Here is a 20,773-nt window from a genome sequence, read left to right as displayed (position 1 = left end):
AAGGTTATAGTCATAATTTTTTTTCCACTCATTGCATTTCGCTAATTGTCCTATTACTAATTTCGTTGTCAATCTAATATGGCAGTAACTTGATCCATTTCTCAGTTGTTTTATTCTGATCAATCGCTTTTCTATAGATGCTATTGGTTTTGCAGGGACAGCGGTAAGATTTAGTTAATGGCTGCAGCCAGGGCCAGCTCCAGGCACCAGCAAAACAAGCAGGTGCTTGGGGCAGCACATTTCTAGGGGCAGCATTCTGGCGCCGGGCATCATAGGTGCTGACTCTGGGGCATAGGGAAAAAGTCCCCCTGCCGCCCCAGCTGCCTCCGCTCTGCCTCCGCTTGCTCCCTTGAGTGCGCCGCCGCCGCTCCACTTCTCCCCACTCCCTACCAGGCTTGCTGCGCGCAAAACAGCTGTTTCACGCAGCAAGTCTGGGAGGGAGGAGAAGCCGAGCTGCAGGGTGCTCGGGGGAGGCGGCAGTGGTGGAGTGGAGGTGAGCTGGAGCGGGGAGTGGTTCTTCTACCCCCCCGTTACTTTCTGCACCCCACCACCCTAGCTCACCTCCGCTCTGCCTGCTCCCCTGAATGGGCCGCTGCTCCGCTTCTCCCCCCTCCCTCCCAGGCTTGCCACACACGAAACAGCTGTTTTGCACAGCAAGTCTGGGAGGGAGGAGAAGCCGAGCGGCGGGCGCTTGGCGGAGGTGGTGGTGGTGGAGCGGAGGTGAGCTGGAGCGGGGAGCAGTTCCTTTACCCCCCATTACTTCGTGCATCCCACCACCCTAGCTCCCCGCCGCTCTGCCTGCTTCCCTGAACGCACCGCTGCTCCGTTTCTCTGCCCTCCCTTGCCTGAGAGGGAGGGGGAGAAGCAGAGCGGCGGCGCACCCAGGGGAGCAGGCAGAGCAGAGGTGAGCTAGGGCGGGAGGTCGCGGGGGGCCAGGAAGGAATTGGGGGGGGAAATGCAGCACACTCGGGAGAGGAGGCGGGGCTGGGGATTTGGGGAAGGGGTTCGGAAGAGGTAGAGTTGGGGCGGGGCCGGGGGGGACACGAAAAAAAGGGGGAGTGCCCAAAAATTTTTGGTTGGGACAGCAAAAATCCTAGAGCTGGCCCTGGCTGCAGCTACTAGAATTCTAAGCAGGTATCTGTCTTTGCGGAATTTCAGTAAATCAGGGCATTTTCTAACGGCACAGTAATAGGACTTTGGTGATATAGCCCTGAAATAATTCTTGCATCTATTTTCTAACATCAGGCCAGAAGCATTCAATTTGGGACAATCCCAGAAGATATGAAAATGATTCCCAGTACCATGGCATCCACTCCAACAATTTGCAGTGGATTTTTGGTCTATTTTGTTTAAGACACTGTTTACAAAATCATAAGAATTAAGGACAATTTAAATGAGCTTTACTCCCAGTAGAGCAGTGTGTAAGAAAATTAAAAGATAACCAGATTTCCAGTATAAGAAACACCAAACAAATAGATATGTTCACTTTTTTCTATACAACTGCCAGGCAATATTGAAGCTTGGGGCAGGGAAGGGACATGAACCAGCCAGTCTCTGCAGTGGCTTGTAGAATATAGTGCTAGCCCTTTGTGAAGAGGGACCAGTGGAAAATCATGATTCAATACTTTTGTGATGCTCTGGGGTTCAACCCTGACCAGCAGCGGGTTCTGTCACAACCTGCCCTGTAACCCTGGGTACTCTGTGCTGTGCAGGTTTGGCACAGCGCCCTGATAATCAATAGCCTGCTCACAGTACAATGACATCACCCTGGCTTCCACCATCCTGGTCCCTCCTTGCAGGGTGACACCTAAAGCCCTACAGCCCCAAGTCCACCCAAAACCATCTCCCCTGCGGTGTCCAGTCCCTTGCACTGGTCCCTCATACACATTACTAAGCCTACTGCCTCCGAAGAGACAGCGCACACACCGGCCTGATAGTTTAGGTGCAGACCCATGCTTCAGCTTAATACACAGCACTCAGGTGGCTTTGTAAAATACCAAGTCACAGGCAGGGAGAGTAGCTGGAATGCAATCTGCTCCAGCAGTCCCCAGCTGGCAGATGGTCCCCTAGAGGACCACAGCCAGCTGACACAGTGTAGAGCAGCTCTCAAGTTAAGAACATAAATACATAAGAACAGCCATACTGGGTCAGACCAAAGGTCTATCTTGCCCAGTATCCTGACTTCTGACAGTGGCCAGTGGAGGTGCCCCAGAGGGAATGAAGAGAACAGATAATCATCAAGTGATCCATCCGCTGTCACCCATCCCCAGCACTTGCAAACAGAGGCTAGGGACACCACCCCTGCCCATCCTGGCTAACAGCCACTGATGGACCTATCCTCCATGAACTTATCTAGTTCTTTTTTGAACCCAGTTGTACTCTTAGACGTCACAACATCCTCTGGCAAGGAGTTTCACAGGTTGACTGAGTGTTGTGTGAAAAAAATACTTCCTTCTGTTTGTTTTAAACCTGCTGACTATTAATTTCATTTGGTGACCCCTAGTTCTTGTGTTATGAAAAGGGGTAAATAACATTTCCTTATTTACTGTTTCCATACCAGTCATGATTTTATAGGCCTCTATCATATCCCACCTTAATAGTCTCTTTTCCAAGCTAAAAAGTCCCAGTCTCATTAATCTCTCTTCATATGGAAGCCATTCCATACTCCTTTGTTGCCCTTTTCTGAACCAATTCCCATTTCCAATTCCAATATGTCTTTTTTGAGAGAGAGCAACAATATCTGAACTCAGTATTCAAGATGTGGGCATACTGTTTACCCCTTTTTCCAGATCCTTTATGAATATGTTGAATAGGACTGTTCCCAGTATAGACCCCAGGGGCAAACACCACTATTAACAGCTCTCTATTCTGAAAACTGACCATTTATTCTTATCCTTTGTTTCCTATTTTTTAACCAGTTACTAATCCATGAGAGGATCTTGCCTCTTATCCCATGACAGCTTATTTTGCTTATGAGGCTTTGGTGAGGGATCTTGTCAATGGCTTTCTGACAATCTAAGTACTCTATATATCCATTGGATCCCCCTTGTCCATGTACTTGTTGACCCCTTCAAAGAATTCTAGTAGATTGGTAAGGCATGATTTCCCTTTATGAAAACCATGTTGACTCTTCCCCAACAAATCGTATTAATCTATGTGTCTGACAATTCTGTTCTTTACTATAATTTCAGCTAGCTTGCATGGTACTGAAGTCAAGCTTACCAGACCGTAATTGTCAGGATCATCTCTGGAGCCCTTTTTAAAAATTGGCATCACATTAGCTATCCTCCACTCATTTGGTACAGTAGCTGATTTAAATGATAGGCTACAAACTACAGTTAGTAGTTCTGTAATTTCACATTTCAGTTCCTTACAAACTCTTGGGTGAATACCATCGGGTACTGGTGACTTATTACTGTTTAGTTTATCAATTTGTTCCCAAACCTCCTCTAATGACACCTCAATCTGGGACATTTCCTCAGATCTGTCACCTAAAGAGAATGGCTCAGGTTTGGGAATCTCCCTCACATCCTCAGCCATGAAGACCAAATAATTCATTTCGTTTTTCTGCAATGGCCTTATCATCCTTGAGTGCTTCTTTAGCATCTCGATCATCCAGTGGCACCACTAGCTGTTTAGCAGGCTTCCTGCTTCTGACGTACTTAAAAAAAAGTTTGCTATTACTTTGTGTCTTTGGTTAGCTCTTCTTCAAATTCTTTTTTGGCCTTCCTAATTATATTTTTATACTTCATTTGCCAGAGTTTATGCTCCTTTCTATTTTCCTCACCAAGATTTAACTTCCACTTTTTAAAGGATACATTTTTTGCCTCTCACTGCTTCTTTTACTTTGTTGTTTAACCACAGTGGCATTTTTTTTTTTTGGTTCTCTTACTATGTTTTTTAATTTGGGGTATAGATTTAAGTTGAGCCTCTATTATGGTGTCTATTATGGTGTCTTTAAAAGTTTCCATGCAGCTTGCAGGGATTTCACTTTTAGCACTGTACCTTTTAATTTCTGTTTATCTAACTTCCTCATTTTCATGTAGTCCCCCTTTCTGAAAGAAATGCTACAGTGTCGGGCAGCTGTGGTGTTTTTCCCGCCACAGAAATGATAAATTTCATTATATTATGATCATTATTACCAAGAGGTCCAGCTTCTTGGACCAGATCCTGTGCTCCACTTAGGACTAAATAAAAAATTGCATCTCCTCTTGTGGATTCCAGGACTAGCTGCTCCAAGAAGCAGTCATTAACAGTGCCAAGAAAGTATATCTCTGCATCCTGTCCTGAGGTGACACGTACCCAGTCAATATGAGGATAGTTGAAATCCCCCATTATTATTGAGTTTTTTATTTTTATAACCTCTCTAATCTCCCTGAGCATTTCACAGTCACTATCACCATCCTGGTCAGGTGATCAGTAAAATATCCCTACTGCTATATTACTATTATTAGAGCACAGAATTACCTAGAGATTCTATGGTAAAGTTTGGTTCATTTAAGATTTTTCCTTCATTTGATTCTATGCTTCCTTTCACATGTAGTGCCACTCCCCAACCAGCATGACCTGTTCATAGAATTTTAGGGTTGGAAGGGACTTCAGGAGATCGTTTAGTCCAACACCCTGCTTAAAGCAGGGCCAATTCCCAATTAAATCATCTAACAGACTTTTGCCCTATATCCCTAAATGGCCTCCTCAAGGAATGAACTCACAGCCCTTGGTTTAGCAGGCCAATGCTCAAACCACTGAGCTATCACCTGTCCTGTCCTTCACCTATATTTTGTAGCCTGGTATTACTGTGTCTCATTGATTATCCTCATTCCACCAAGTTTCTCCAATGCCTTTTATATCAATATCCTTGTTTAATATAAGGCACTCTAGTTCACCCACCTTATTATTTAGACTTCTAGCATTTGTATACAAGCACTTTAAAAATTTGTCAATTTTTAGCTGTCTGCCATTACATGATGTAATTGAATGTGACTTTTTTTCATTTGGCTGTTTCTCATCACATCCTACCCATAGTTTATCATTTTCCATCCTTTCCTCCTTACTAGGACATAGAGTATCTCCATTAATAGATCCTCCCCTAAGGGATGTCTCTGTCCAAACCACGTGCTCCTCCATGCCTGTCGGCTTTCCCCCAGCCCTTAGTTTAAAAACTGCTCTATGACCTTTTTAATTTTAAGTGCCAGCAATCTGGTTCCATTTTGGTTTAGGTGGAGCCCATTCTTCCTATGTAGGCTCCCCCTTTCCCCAATTTTTCCCCAGTTCCTAATAAATCTATACCTCTACCATCCTCCTTATACATCCCTATATCATCATCTCATCCATGCATTGAGACCCTTCAGTTCTGCATGTTTAACTGGCCCTGCATGTGGAACTGGAAGCATTTCAGAGAATGCTACCATGGTGGTCCTGGATTTGAATCTCTTCTCTACCAGCCTAAATTTGGCCTCCAGGACCTCTCTTCTGTCCTTCCCAGGCAGACAAGTCACCATACACTTCTCCCAGTCATCACAAACCCAGCTGTCTATGATTCTAATGATTGAATCCCTCATAACTATAACCTATCTCTTCCTAATAACTAGAGTTACCTCCCCTGGAGAGGTAGCCTCAGTTCAAGAGGATACCACAACATAAACAAACTAGGGAAATGCAACCTAGATGGATCTACTATAAGGTGGGTGCAAAACTGGTTGGAAAACCATTCCCAGAGAATAGTTATCAGTAGTTCACAATCATGCTGGAAGGGCATAACGAGCAGGGATCAGTTCTGGGTCCGGTTCTGTTCAATAACTTCATCAATGATTTAGATAATGGCATACAGAGTACACTTATAAAGTTTGCAGATGATGCCAAGTTGGGATGGGCTGCAAGTGCTTTGGAGGATAGGATTAAAATTCAAAATAGTCTGGACAAATTGTAGAAATGGTCTGAAGTAAACAGGATGACTTTCAATAAGGACAAATGCAAAGTGCTCCACTTAGGAAGGAACAATCAGTTGCACACATACAAAATGGGAAATGACTGCCTAGGGAGGAGTACTGCAGAAAGGGATCTGGGGGTCATAGTGGACCACAAGCTAAATATGAGTCAACAGTGTAACACTGTTGCAAAGAAAGACAACATCATTCTGGGATGTATTAGCAGGAGTGTTGTAAGCAAGACACGAGAAGTAATTCTTCCGCCCTACTCCGCACTGATTAGGCCTCAACTGGAATATTGTGTCTAGTTCTGGGAGCCATATTTCAGGAAAGATGTGGACAAAGTCCTGAAAAGAGCAACAAAAATGCTTAAAGGTCTAGAAAATATGACCTATAAGGGAAGATTGAAAACACTGGGTTTGTTTAGTCTAGAAAAGAGAAGACTGAGAGGAGACATGATAACAGTTTTCAAGTACATAAAAGGTTGTTACAAGGACGACGGAGAAGAATTGTCCTTCTTGACCTATGAGGATAGAACAAGAAGCAATGGGCTTAAAGTGCAGTAAGGGAGGTTTAGGTTGGACATTAGGAAAAACTTCCTGTCAGGGTGGTTAAGCAGCTTAAAACTCCAGATATTCCTTTCACGGGCCAGGCACCTTTTCCAGCCTGGGCTCAGTTCCCACCCCTTTTGTCTTTGTTTCTTAGATGTTTCCAGCAGTCATCCTGGGTGGGGATTCAGTGAAGAATTGAACCAAGATTAACTCACTTCCCTGCCTTAAATAGGATTTACATATGGTGGGAATCCTTTGGTTCCCAGCTTGATCCCCACCTCCTATTAGTAGAAAAATACTAGTAGTCCAAGATATCATAACAATATCTCTACAAAGAATATAGAGCATAGTGTCACAGTAGAGTCCCAGGTTGCTGCAGTCTATGCCCATGGCTGTGCAAAATACCAGGGGGCTGTCACCAATTCCCAGCCAGCATACCTGCTCTGCTGCCTCTAGCATAAACTGGATGCAGCAGACAATTGAGCATGTATCTTAAGAGGAATCCAGGCCCTTTAATAGTTATTTCTCTGATGAGAATCTGTATTAACATCAAGTAGAGCAGGCAGCCGCAATGACTTTGTGACTCTAGTTAAATATATAATTGTTTATTTTTCCTTCTTATGCTTTACCTTCAAAGCACTGCAGGCTAGCTTTGTAACTGGGTCTCTTATCTGGCAGCGTCCATGGAAGCTGCTCTAGCTCAAAATACAGATGTCAAGTGACCATTCAGTGTGGTAGTAGCTCTAATACTATCAGAATAGCATCCTGTTCCTGAAGTTAAGAAGTAATTTGAACTCTGCTTTTAACAGGGGAACATTCCCTTTGAACCATATACAAGGGGGAGCAATTTTTCTAAAGTCTAAATCTTAGAGTGAAGGTAATGCTGATGAAGAATGCCAGATTAAAAGCTCCAGAGACTGAATCGCAGCCGTGTAAAAATCAGATATAAAACTGACCTGAAGTCAGAAGATGCACAAGGTGTCACTGCTGAGAAATGTGTCTAAGCTGGCTCTGCCACTTACTGCTCTTCAGTGCTGACTGTAGCAGGTGGCTCTGGAGTTGTGCAAGATCATTTTTAGAAGAATGCTGGCCATCATTCTAAACAGCTCATTTTATTAAGGCTAATTTTGGTTGTAAGAGCACGTTTCAGGATCTGAGCAGATTTCCTCCTGAACCTTGAAATGGCTGAGCAGAAGGGAGTGCAAAGTGAACAGGAAGTGCTTTGACAAAAGCCTGAAGTTGTGATGAGCAGACGCTGAGCAGCAGAAGGTTGGGCTGCATCACTTCTCATAGGCGATACTATTTGCTTTTACTGGGTGAATGTTGTAAAAAGGCATCTGTTGGTGTGTCACACAAAATATGTGCAGACTCTTCATGCAAATAAAGCTCACATCTCTGTGCCCACCTGAGCTTAGCATACGCCTGCCCACAAACTCATCACTCCAGCTTCGGGGTGCATTGGCACCCGTCCTTGTCCACAAGCTGTTCCAGGCCCTACATAAGCGCTCTCCTTGGAGCAGAGGTAGTGTTCAGAGAATGGGGGCAGAGCCATGGGTTTGCCCAGATTTTCCTGCACTCTTCAGAATCTAAGCCTTGATCATTACAAATAATAGAATTTCCCCTTTTCCTTCTGGTTGCAAGGAGCCACAGTACAGCTGATGGAGGACCGTGCCCAGGTTGCATGCAGCACTGGCCCTGCAAAACGGGAAGAGAGATTGGAGCCAGCTGCAGGGCAGTGGAGAAGTGGGGATGAGACAAAGGGGGCTTCCATGCAGGGCCCAGCTAAAACTGCAGTCTCTGTGCACAGAGCACTAGGGCTGCTCCCCACCAGCTTCCGCATGGGTGGTTAGCCACACACACAGGGTATAGCTTCCCTTGGAGCTAGAGCTGTCATCCTCAGCTCGAGGAACCAGGCTCCCACAAGTGCTCCTCAAGCAAGTATGCTAAAAGTAGCAGAATAGCCAGAGTAGCATGAGGAGCAGCAGTGGCAAAACAGGCTAACCACCCTGAGTAAACCCGCCTCGAACTCATGGGCATGTAATCGGGGTAGCTAGCTCACGCCACTGTCTGGGCTATCACAGCTACACTGATATTTTCAGTGTGCTAGCTCTATGCCCATGTGTCTGCTCGAGCCAGGAATTGCAACCCTAGGTCCAAGGGCACATGGGCCGCAGAGGTCATGGCCCTGAGGGGTGTAGCAGCATGCATACTCCCTTGGCAGCCTACTAGCTCCATGAGGCATTGTTGTTCCCTTAGACACTGGGCCCTGGGAGCAGTCACTGAAGTAGTTATGCCCCTTCCCCAGGGCTGGCTCTAGCTTTTCTGCTGCCCCAAGATGAGCGGTGGCACGTCAGCAGCAGCTCAATCGCGCCACTTCTTCGGCGGCAATTTGGCAGCAGCTCAAAGAGGAAGAGAGGGAATGAGGGACCCGCCGCCGAATTCCCACCAAAGACCCGGACTTGCCACCCCGACACTGGATGGAGTGCCACCTCTTTAAATTGGCCACCCCAAGCACCAGCCTCCTACGCTGGTGCCTGGAGCCAGCCCCAGTGTTGGCCTGGGCCTAACAGACACAGCAAAGCCTACATTGGCAGGGCCAGCAGCCCCTGGTGGGCATGGAAACACAGCTGAAGCTGAGCTGTCTGACAGGCCCTGTAGACTCTGACCTGGGCCTCAGTAAAAACACTGGTCAGTGCCTGGCGAGGGAGAGAGATCAGAGCAGCATGGCTGAGCCACTTGCTATCAAAAGTAGCTTCACACCCAGCCCTTGGATCCCTCGCAGTGCCCAGCCTGCTGTACTGCATGCAGCCTCGGGTCCTTTGTGCCCCCATGGTGCCATGCCAGACACGATGCCACCTTGCCCACTACATGATGGAGCTGATGCAGCCCCATGCCCAGGGAGCAGCACAGCAGGCAGTGCCCAGCAGAGCCCGATGTTCTCCAGACTTCAGCCCCCTCCCATTGAAGTCAATGGAAAACCATGGCTGGCTGCCCTGAGGGCAGGATCAGGACCTAATAGCATTGCCCCGGTGGAAGAGAAACCCGGCTGCAGGGAAGGGGTTGGCAGAAGGGGGATGGTGGCACTGCACTGAGAGCCAGGAGCCTTGGGTGCTACCCCCAGCTCTTCTGCTGCTCTCTGTGCGAGCTCAGTAGGGCGCACTGCCCCCGTGTGCCTTCGGATGGTGCTTTGCTACCTCTAGCTGGGTAGAGTGATACAGCTGCCTTACTGTGGCAGTGTAAGTATCGGGGTGCCCAGCACACCGAGCCCCTAGGGTGCCAGTATAACACCAGGTGCACCGTGACTCAGACACAAACACTGTGGGTGCATCAGCAGTTAGTTCTTGTAGGCGCCAGGCCTGGTAGGTCCCACACTGACATTTACGAGGGCTAGCAGGAAGGGGAAGGGTGCAGGTACCCTAGCTCTGGAGGCTGAACCAGTTCCAGGTGAGCAATAGCAGCTCCTGTCTGGGTCCCTGGGAAATCCAGTTGCAAGTCAGGGCTAGTGCCACGGGTATCCTCTCCAGTCCAGTCTCTATTCAAGCAACCAGGCACTTGCAGGTTTTCAGGCCAGGCTGAAGAGAAACCAGGCCACAAGGGAAGGGTTGGCAGAAAGTGGATGGTGGCAGTGGGCTGGGAGTCAAGAATCCTGACCGCTACCCCTAGTTCTGCCATGAATGTCTCTCATTGGGCCCCTCTGCACTGGCTCTCTGCCCAGCAGCTGCAGGATCCCCATGAGCACCACACAGACCTACACCCAGCTGTAGCATCCATCAATCACAGCTTCTTCTGTACATGGCTCTGCAGCTGGTTCCTGCGGATTCCTCTCTGCATCCAGTTTCTCTGCAACTCCTGGCTAGCCATGCAACTGCAACTGCTCAGCACAGACCAGCCACTTCCTGGTGGAGGACCTCCCCGATCCCTGACCAAGGGAAAGGGATGTGCAGTGGGAGGGAGCTGATGGGAGTTGCAGTCCCCTGCTTGGCAGATCCATCACAGCAGTATTACTCAGAGGCTCCTCCAGGCTCAGGGCCCTGTTGTGCTGGATGTTGTACTAACACATAAGAAAATATGGTCCCTGCTTACAGTTAAAAAAAAAAAAAAAAAAAAAAAAAGAACCTTCCCATGTAGTTAGAATCAGAAATGACTACAGTGTCTCAGATGCCAAGGCGTAGGAACTGTGAGTAAAGGCTGGCTGTTTAGTGGCAGCCACTCACAGTAGCCCTGAGCATTCGTTCCATCCCGTAAAGCATCCCAAAGGACTGGACACCCTGGGCATTCTCTGTATGTTTGAGAGAAGTGTGTGTGTGTGTGTGTGGGGGGGTTAATTCTGGCTATGCGGAAGTGGGGAGGGACTGTGTTCTCCTATCCTGCACCTGGCTCACAGAAACCAACGGGTGATGTGAACAAAAAAATCAATGTCGGATAAGAACATAGCTCATGAACTGAATAATTATGAGGGAGGGAAATTCTGACACTCCCGCCAGCAGAAAGAAACTGCCACTTAATTAGTGACGATGTATAAATTGCACGCGAGATTCCTACTGACTGGAACCCATCAGTTCCCTGACCTTGAGTTTTAAATACATTATGCAAAAGTCATTTCAAGTAGTCTGCACCCATCTCAGTTTATCCTTTAGTTTTGCTGAAAGATAGACAGTAGTTTTCAAGGTGACCTCTCATTTGCCAGATTCATTATGTGCTGCTCCTGATTGACTGGATGAAAAACAGATGGTAAGCGGACATACTGATTCTGTGCAAGCCTATTAGAAAAGTGTGGCACTTAATTTCACACACCTCATGCAAGCAGTCAATTAACTTTCTTGCTTTGACACTAAACACAAATCCCATACATATGACTGGGCTTATTTCATCGAAGCCTCCATGCAAAATGTAGATTGTATGCGGGTTCTTGCTGACAGATTTGCAAAGGGATGTTACCCTAATTCTTCCCTACACAAGCACAAACAGAGGAGTGGGGGCATTGTCTCAGTGCTGATGAAGTCGCTGCTTACAGTATAATATCTAATCAATTGTTTCCACTGCCACAGTGAGTGCAATGCACTTCCTCATCCCGGGATCAGGCCATTAGACATGGACTGAAGACATCACCTAGACAAATCGATCTCAAAGCAGTAGCGCATTCGCTAGATAACTTCAGGTTAGGTTTTGTTTACCAGAGAACAACCCCAGCCTGGGGAGCTATAGACATGCCTCAGCTGAAGAGGAGAGATGTTTATTAATCTAGATTTGGTTACTACTGAGCTAACAGGAAAATGGCCCAAATTCCTAGTATTGGTGTGAAATGGCTAATGATTTCTCAGACAGAATTGGGACAAAAATCAGGCTCTTCTAGAGTCATAGGCTTTTTTTCTTCTGTCCAGCAGATGAAAGTGGCTGTTTGGTGTTGGTAGAGGGAGGGTGAGTCCTGAGGATAGCAGCAAATCATAGTGCATGGTTCCTGAAAGCTGCCATGCAGCGCTGGGTGCCTGCACTCACCCCACTGCACTATAACTAGACTGTAATGTGCGGCTGAGACAAGTGTAGCTCCTACCCTGCTTCATCAACAGGCATCCTGTCAATTTCCCGGGGGAAGCTGCACCCTGACGTAGGTTGTCCCGCAGGAGGCCCCATTACAAGTGAACTTGTGTAGCTGTAGCAGCCGCAGCGCCGTCAGTGAGGACAGCAGCTGAAAGGGGGACGGGAGAGGCTGGGCTGGGTTTGAAGTGCTGCACATGGCTCTGCCTGGAGCCAGTGGGGAGCTGTTGGAGTGATCCAGCTGTCAGTGTGTGAGGACTGGGGGAGGAAGCTATTTCCTGCGGGGATGTAGGGTTGTCTGCTCAGCCTCTCTCTCCCCGACTGTGTGTCTGAGCTGTGGGAGGGAGGACTCGCTGGTGACAGAGAGGTTTAAATTAAGCACAGGGAACACTCAGTGGGAGCGAGGTTGTGACATCAGCCCTGCATTTCCCTAGAAGAGCTCTGAGAGCTGCCGGATCAGTGCTGTGTGCTCAGAGAAGTGGGAAGAGTGTCAGTGTGAGCGCTGTGCTAAGGGAAACATGCAGTGGGGCAAGGGAGAGGTCTCGATGCTAAGAATTCACTAGGTACCAGAAGACATGGAAACCTCCTAAATGTTCCCATCCTACAGGAATGGAGCTGCCTGCCTGTCTCCATCCCATCTGACATTAGAACGGAAATGCTCCAAAGGAGGAATAGGACAAAGCGGAGAGCAATTGCTAGGGACAGGAGCAATACAACTGGGGGTTGTTTTTGAAGAGCCTCTTTCCCGCAGCCTTTACCTCAGTTTCTGGAGTCACTAGTGCGACTGTATCTGTGCCATATGCAAAGGATGGGGCGGGGGGATGGTCTGAGTTGTATGGGGAAAGTCCCACCCCCTAGGTTTGCCAGGTGTCTGGTTTTCAACCAGAACACCTGGTCGAAGAGGGACCGTGGTGGCTCTGGTCAGTACTGCTGACAGAGCCATTAAAAGTCTGCTCAGCAGCGCAGTGGGGCTAAGGCAGACTCTCAGCCGGCCCTAGCGCTGCACAGCTGCCAGGAAGCAGCCGGCATGTACAGCTCCTAGGCACAGGGGTAAGGGGGCTCTGCACGCTGTCCCCACCCTGAGCACCGACTCCTCAGCAGGGATGGCACCTGCAGACAGGGCAGCACGTGGAGCCCCCTGGTCTCTCCGCCCTAGCAGCCAAAGGGGGACATGCCACTGCCTCCAGGAGCCGCCTGAGGTCAGCGCCGCCCAGAGACCACACCCTGAACCCCTTCCCGCACTCCAAACCCCTCATTTCTGGACCAACCCAAGAGCCTACGCCCCAAACCAGAGCCCTCATCTTCTGCCCCACCCCATCCTCCTGCCCCAGCCCAGAGCCCCCTCCTGCACCCCAAATCCCTCATCCACAGCCCCACCCCAGAGCCCGCATCCCCAGCCAGAGCCCTCATCCTCTCTCATTGCCCAACCCCCTGCCCCAGCCTGGGTAGGGGAGAGTGAGTGATGGGGGAGGGGACCTTGGAGAAGGGAGTGGGGCAGGAGTAGGGCCTCTGAGAAGGGTGTTTGGTTTTCTGCAGTCAGAAAGTTGGCAACCCTACCTGTGGGGGAACTATCCAGCTATGCTTTGAACTCAGGTATGAAAAGCTGTGTTTACAAAGTTAATTGCATCCCGTTTTTGTGAATTGTGTTGAAAATTTTGCTGCAGAGGAAAAGCAAATTTCTGCCTGGAACAAATGTGTGAGAAGTGATGTTTTTTGGTGAGGGGTTGAAAGGTCCCTATTTCTCAGTGTGCAGGGGAATTTGATTGAAGAATTTGTGCCTTAGCCCACTGGGCAATGGGGTTAGACCCAAAAGTCAGATTCAGCCTGCAGCAGACAGCATAATGCCACTGACTTACAACAGGACTGAATTTGACCCAGAGCAAGAAGACTCCAAATTCACAGAGCCATTCAGGCTGGATTCTGGGCTGTAATGAGGAAGCATCTGCTCCCTAGGGAGACGGAGAATGTCTGAAGATCCCATGGGAGAGAACCCATTGCTGGAACTGTGAGCCAGGAGACCTGCTGTTTTGCCATTAAGTCCCGTCTCGGTTCAAAGTACTTGCAGCAGAGCCTGTGTATTTGCAGATTAGGATAATGGCTTAATCCTGTGTCTGCTGGACACACACTTTGGGCCCAGTCCTGCTTCCATTGAACTGAAAGGCAAAACTCCCATTAGTTTCAGTGAGCAGGAGATTGGGCCCTTTCTTCCTCAAAGCAATAACCCACTTTAGAGGGCTAAAGGTCCTGGAGGCTCCAAGATGTTACTGTCGTTTGCTTCATGGCAGCAGTAATGATGAAGAATTGCTAGTGCAGGAGTCTAGAAGTGCAAGAAGAGACAAGCCCTCTGTATCCCTCTGTGTGCTCCTCCAATGCCCATCTGCCCATCAGCGAGGCAGGACGACTGAAGCAAATGCAGATGAGCCTGACAGGGTGTCAGGACGCAGTGCACGCTCATGGGGCTGGTACCACTCTCCGGTAAGAGAGTCACTGGGGTGATGGGGCCACACAGAGACCTTGATTAGAGGTGGGATGTTCAAAGATGTCTAAATGAGATAGGAGCACAAGTACCACAAGCTTTCAGTGAGCTGACTTTCAGAGGGACTGCTGCTCCCAAGTCATTACACACTGTTCAGCATCCCATCACAGGGTCTGTTGTTACTTGTGCTGGTTTATGTCCAGACTCTGGCTGCCCATGCGCCAGGGCAAAAAGCCTCCTCACCCCCACCCACACACCTTGCAGAAGTGAGGCCTGTCCTGTACAATGCCAGGCATAGAGCTATTTCTGCACTGCTTCCATAGCAGCCCTGGGTGCCAGGGGCATTCTGGTGTGTGTGTGTGTGTGATGGGCAGAGCAGAGGTAGAGAGAGGCACAATAGGATATATTGGAGTCAGGAGAAGGTGTGGACAGGGCAGTCCCATGCCCCCCCTTTCATGCCTACGGAAAGCTCCATGGGGCCAAAGGGCTGTCCTAGCCTACAGAGCCCCAGCAGCTCCTGGATAAGGGCCGTGCTATCTGGCTCCCCTGTGTCCCTGGGCTGGTGCTAGGGTTCAGGCTGAGGTTTGCAGGCCCTTCTCCCTGAGTGCTCCTTGGGGAGGTAGCTGCAGAGAGCTGTGCCACCAGCTGTGCTGCCAGTGTGAGAGCTCCAAGGAAGGACTGTGGCTGAGTCAGGACTAGGAGTCTGGTTGCCCCCACACCATCCTTGGACGGTCTCACCTAGCCTGCTGGGAATGCTCAGACAAAAGCAAAGCCTGGACAGTGGTGCCTTTGGGGGGCTCCTCAGGCAGCGCAAGCAGCCTGGGCCGAGCCAGACCCTGTTGCTGCATGAAGCTGATGCACGGATGAAGGGGCTCAGCTCTCGGAGCAGGCTGACTGGATGTCAGAGTCTCCTAGTGACATCAGAATTTTGTGCTCTTGCCGTGTCTGTCAGACCCAGCCACTACCTGAATCCCTTCAGACTAGGTCACATGGCCCAGGCCTACTGCACACGCGGCCAGGACCCTGTCCCTCCCACAGCCTGACACTAGGCTTCCAGCAGTTGTGATCACTGCTATTTTGAATAGCCTGATCTCTGCCTACTTTAAAACCTGCACACTGGAGAGATATCAACGTCATCATTCGACAGGCCTTTGGCTGGGCTGATGAAAGACTATTTTGAACTCCAGCTTCAGTCACTCCACCTGACTTTCAGCAAAGGGATGTGCTTTCAATACCAAGCAAACTCCGCAGCCTGCCTGGACCCAGTGGCTTGGCCTCTTTTCTCCACTAGCATTTTAAAATACCGATGCACCAGTCATCATCACTGGAGGCATACTCACTGCTAGCAAGCAAACAGAGGGCTCTGTTTCAAGATGCTGACCCATGGCTTCCCTCTGTAACAAATAACAAAAGCAATATGCAAGTGAGGAGCCTGAACTCTGCTGGAGGCTGCCCTGCGTTCCTGAACCAGAAATTGCTGCAGAAATCTATACATCATTTAGTGAAAAGAGATTTATGAATGTAGGCCTGATTCTGCAAGCTCACATGCCCAAATGGACCCTGCACCAATGGGAAGTCCTGTTAGGGCTCATTGTGGGTGCAGGGCTCTAGAAGCTTGTGGGATCAGGGCAGAAATAGTTTGGCAGGCAGGCTGTAAGTGGCCCTTGGGGAAACACCTGAGTGCTATCTACGATGTCACACTGTAAACCTAAACAAACACTTTACACCCCAAGGCCAGAAAGCAGGACAACTAGGGTTTCTATATGTTAACAAGGGACACACAGAATCTGGGAGCTGACACTGGAGAGAATGGACAACTGGTGCAAATTTCACGTCTCCTGCAGCCTGAGAGGGCAGTAATGCAGAGGCCAGTGTGCACAACAGCACTTCCTTTAGGGAGTTCACAGCGATTGGCAAGACCCCTCCTTCCCAGAGCCCCTGTCTTCCTATCACAATCACTCACGGCAGCCTGCATCACAAAAGTCTCCTTACACCACACTGGTTTTAAACCAACACCTATTTCTGGAGTGACAAGGAGAGCCCACAGTTAGAAACAAAATCATGCCAAGCCTGAAAAAAAATGATATTTCTGACAACTATAGGCTGAGCCTTTTTCAGTTACAATACTAATTGTCATCATTGCGCTGTGTGAGAACTAGCACTTCCATAGTGCAGTGCAGATGAGGATTTCAAAGCACTTTACAAAGGTGGGTAAGTGTCACAAACCCCATTTATTAGATGAGGAAAATTCAGCACTAAGGGGTATAGTGACTTGCCCAGGGTCAGCTAGTGAGTCAGTCGCAGAGCTGCAGTAGCCCCTAACTCCAGCTCTCGCTGACATCAAAGGGAGTGTCTCTATGCCTGTCCATGGGAGCTGGGGGTTGTGCTCGACATGACATTTGGGGTCACGGATTCCCTCAGCAACTCATCGCCTCTGAGCAATGCTGGGAGCAGAGCCACCTGCTGACAGAGGAAGCCATATTGAGCTCTGCTCCCTGTAGGCAAAGTCACCAGGAAGCTGGGGAGGGGGCTGCCATCATGACTGGTGTTCTATAAAAACATGGACACATCAGCCAGCAGGAAACAGTGTTGTAGTTTCCTGACCGAGAGCCAGACCCTGTCACCCTCACTCACTGGGCACTAACTTCCCCCATACACAGCAGCACGACTCAAGCCGGTGAGGTCTCAAACACCTGCGAGGGATGGTCTAGATAATACTTAGTCCCAGGGGCGGCAGGTATCATAGGGCAAGGAAGACTAAGACTGAGGCTGTGGTCCCACCCATGCTCTGTCCAGCCATCCTAAAGCTGGTGGGGACTCAGCTCGAGCTGCAGCCTGGAGCTCGGGGATCAGCCACCAGCCAAGGGCTGGGACAGCCATGAGTGGCTCAGGCTGGTGCTCAAGCTGGCTCAGGGATGGGCCAGCTGGGGCAGCTCAGACTGGCCCCAGGGTCAAGGTGACTAGCTGAGGTTGAGGCAGCCAGTGTGGCCCAGGGACGTGGGGGGCTTGGGGCTCTAGATATAGTGGGGGAGGAGGGACTGGGGAAGAGGGAGTCGGGGGGTGGAGCTTCAAGTGGAAGGGGCGGGGCTGGCAGGCTAGCCTCCCCGAAAGGGGGGTTCACTTGCTGCCCATCCTTAGTCCTGCAATGAGTGCAGGGGCCTGGACTAGATGACCTCTTGAGGTCCCTTCCAGTCCTGTGATTCTATAGACATGCAGTCTCCGAGCCCCATGCACAGCAGGTGATGGGGCCTGTGGCCATTCCTGCCACTTCAGGCCCTAGCACATGGCCCCTTTCTCCAGAACATCCCACTCACTCCTGAGGAGTGGACAGTTAGGTCAAGAGACCATCCTGGGTTGTCTGATGGGACAGAGTTCCCCTGTCCCCTGTTGACAGCTCCAACAGAGGTGGGAGCTCAGCTCAAAGACTATCTAGGATGTGTTAAAGCAGCAAAGAGTCCTGTGGCACCTTACAGACTAACAGACATTTTGGATGTGTTGTTAGGTTTGAGAAACACGATGGTCTGAAGTTCAGCCGTGCACTTTAGACTATGACGCAGAAAGGTCAGTCACTGAAAACAAATGGCCCCCCCATCTCCCTGAGAGACACTCCTGTCTGTTGGAAATCCTCACCCAGGCTGGCCCCAGCAATGCCTCCAAAGTGTGCCAGGAGTCTCCTTTCACCGGAGCCATTTGAACTCTGCGGGTACATCCACACTGCAGCTGGGACCGTGCTTCCCTGTGCAGGTAGCTGACAAGCACTAGCTCTGCTCGAGCCAGCACACTAGAAATAGCAGCGTGACCATGGTGGCATGGGCAGTGGCTTCGGCTAACTGCCCATGTCCATACCCAGGGTCAGGCGGGCGTGTACTCTGACAGCTGGTCCAAGCTGATGTCCATGCTGCTGCAGCCACACTGCTGCTTTTAGTGCACTAGCTTGAGCAGTGCTAATGTGTCTGTCTACCCAGGCTGGGAAGCATGCTCCCAGCTGCTCTGTAGAAATACCCTTCAACAGAGCTACCTTGAGGCAGCTGAGGAACATCAGCAAAAAACCAAATTCTCAAAACAAAAGTTCCCAACATGCATCTGACCCTTCCTAGAATTATTTTGGCTTGGGACATCAGCCTTTTCCAGGATGAAAGTGGAGTTGTGCATGGACGTTAAACCCTTTACAGTCTCTGTCCTGTAGGTTTCCTGTCATGACAGGAGTCAGGTTGGTGTCAGACAACACAGGAGGCTTCAGGAATTGTCACTATTTCCCCTCAATCCAACCCTTAAAACAATCTCTTCCCAAAGAGAGAATGGGATGATACCGGAACTCAGGCAGTGAATTCTTTAGGCTAGTAGCCAGTCGGAATGGCACATAGCAATAACAGACTCCATCTAGTGCAGGGGAGAAGAGAAATGAAGAGCCCCCATTCCCAAAAGGGGCAGTGTTTGAAATCATGGCTGACTTAAAGGAAGGGTGTGTTGTATTCTACAGCAAACACGAGACACTAGAGTGCAGAATGCAAAAAATCATCTTCCCCACATGATGGGTTTGGTTGCTCGTACATAGATGTTAATGGCATCTGTGCTAACTCTGTCCTTAGAGATGAGACGCTGGAGCCCCTGGGGAATAGGCAGCAGTGTAACATTCTCTGTCCATATTGAGATGACTCTCTTTACCATTGACCTAGCAAAGGTGTCTGTGCTCTGCATTTCACCACAGCTTGCATTTGTTAATAGTTGCAGTGGAGAATAAAGGCAGCAAATCTTGGGTTTCATTTCCCATGGCTTGGGTGGTGTCAGTTTGAATTATAGTGTAGTGCTTAGCTGTCAGATTTGGTTCAGATATATGGGAGCAGTTTTGCTACCCAGCAGGTGGATGGGAATGGCTCACCTCTCTCTTCTCTGTCCCTGGTGCATTGTGTGGACATGTTTTTATTCTTTCTTGCAGAAAAACCACGGATGAACAATATCCTCACTTCCGCCACGGAGCCCTATGATCTCTCCTTTTCCAGGTCCTTCCAGAACCTCTCCCATCTCCCGCCATCCTACGAGGCTGCCATCAAGACTAACCCAAGTAAATATTCTTCTCTGAAGAGATTAAGTAGGTGTCAGCTCATTTCATTTTTTTTGGTACCTCATTAGCCCGTGAGCTGCAAGGGGCATAATGACAAGGCAGTAATTCCACTTCCTTTCCTATTGCACTTGCTGCGCTGACGTCTCTCACCTGCAACGCTGTTCCCTGTCACTTTCCATTGAGGCAGAGCTGCAGAGGAAAAGTCACTTCATTACCCCAAGCGAGTGATGGTACATGCGGCTGTTTCCTCACTCACTTCTCTGCCATGCTGCCTCTGGTTACTCATCACAACATGTTCCCTCATCCTTACAGAGCCATCCAGTATTCCACCTACTTTATACCAGAGATGGGGAAAGCCTGCGTGGCTATCTCTGAACCACCGATTGTCTCCCCAATCTGCAGTTAGAGCAGGTAACTCACTGTCTGTCTGCCCTGGGGCAGGTACTTCAGACTAAATAAGAACCAAACACCAATCTCAAAAAGCTCACGAAATGATTGGGAACATTCATGTCAGTGAGGGAGGGATGCTAGCCTCCTGTATCTGGGCTGTAATCTGATCCATTTCATGGAGCTGGTGGTGGTCTATACGATGGACTTATCCCAAATACATTTCTATGTCCCTTAGAGTGTCAGTCTCTTTGTCCCATACTATGGATCCATTTTCACTCTGGCTAGTATCAGCTGCTTGCTGCTGTTTTTACCATGTGTTGTGTTCTGCAACCACCCTCCAGCAGGGTCCAATTTCAAACTCTTACTGATGTTGAGTAGCTTGTACACACGTAGTCTCATCAGCTTCCATTGGATGACTCAGGTGAGTTCATCTGGGTATTTCCACCACAGAAAGTGCAATACAGATCTGCTTTAGGAGAAACCCCTCTCCTTGGCTCAGCACAGCAGTTGAGCATGTGCGTGACTTTAACCAGGTACAGTAGTTGCTGCCTGCTTAAAGTTAAACACATGCTTTAAATGCTGTGCTGCATAGGGCTGGTTTGCTGAATTAAGCCTGATTTCCTATGGTGCTGGGTACATCACTCTGAGCAGGACACCCCATCTTCTCTTGGAAGCCTTTTACCCTTTGTAATCTACTGAGAAAGAGGTCACATGCCTGCTTATTGTAAATATCTCCACCATGCCCATTCACCCCCTCCAATGCTTTGTGTCTGTTCCTAGACAGCTTTTCTGATATAAACTGGTATGCCAGTGAAGCCAATGGATTATAATT

At 49.1% G+C, this 20,773-nt stretch overlaps 1 protein-coding gene across 6 annotated transcripts in view; it reads left to right on the top strand.

Annotated features, from left to right (window-relative positions):
• The window catches only part of SHISA6 (shisa family member 6), a 616,361-nt gene that overhangs the window by 365,288 nt on the left and 230,300 nt on the right, over positions 1-20,773 (top strand). For all 6 annotated transcript variants that reach the window (XR_007768732.1, XM_050919411.1, XM_050919410.1 and 3 more), the window contains exon 5: positions 19,426-19,578. Coding sequence is in view for 5 of the 6 variants with exons in the window: in XM_050919411.1 (XP_050775368.1) it covers positions 19,426-19,578 (153 nt within the window). In the remaining variant the exon portion in view is untranslated. The remainder of the gene's footprint in view (positions 1-19,425; positions 19,579-20,773) is intronic.

The sequence above is a fragment of the Gopherus flavomarginatus genome, chromosome 12 (genome assembly GCF_025201925.1).
Source record: "Gopherus flavomarginatus isolate rGopFla2 chromosome 12, rGopFla2.mat.asm, whole genome shotgun sequence".
NCBI classification, from domain to species: Eukaryota; Metazoa; Chordata; order Testudines; family Testudinidae; genus Gopherus; species Gopherus flavomarginatus.
The sequence above is the reverse complement of the archived record's forward strand: the minus strand, read 5'-3'. Positions and strand labels throughout refer to the sequence as shown.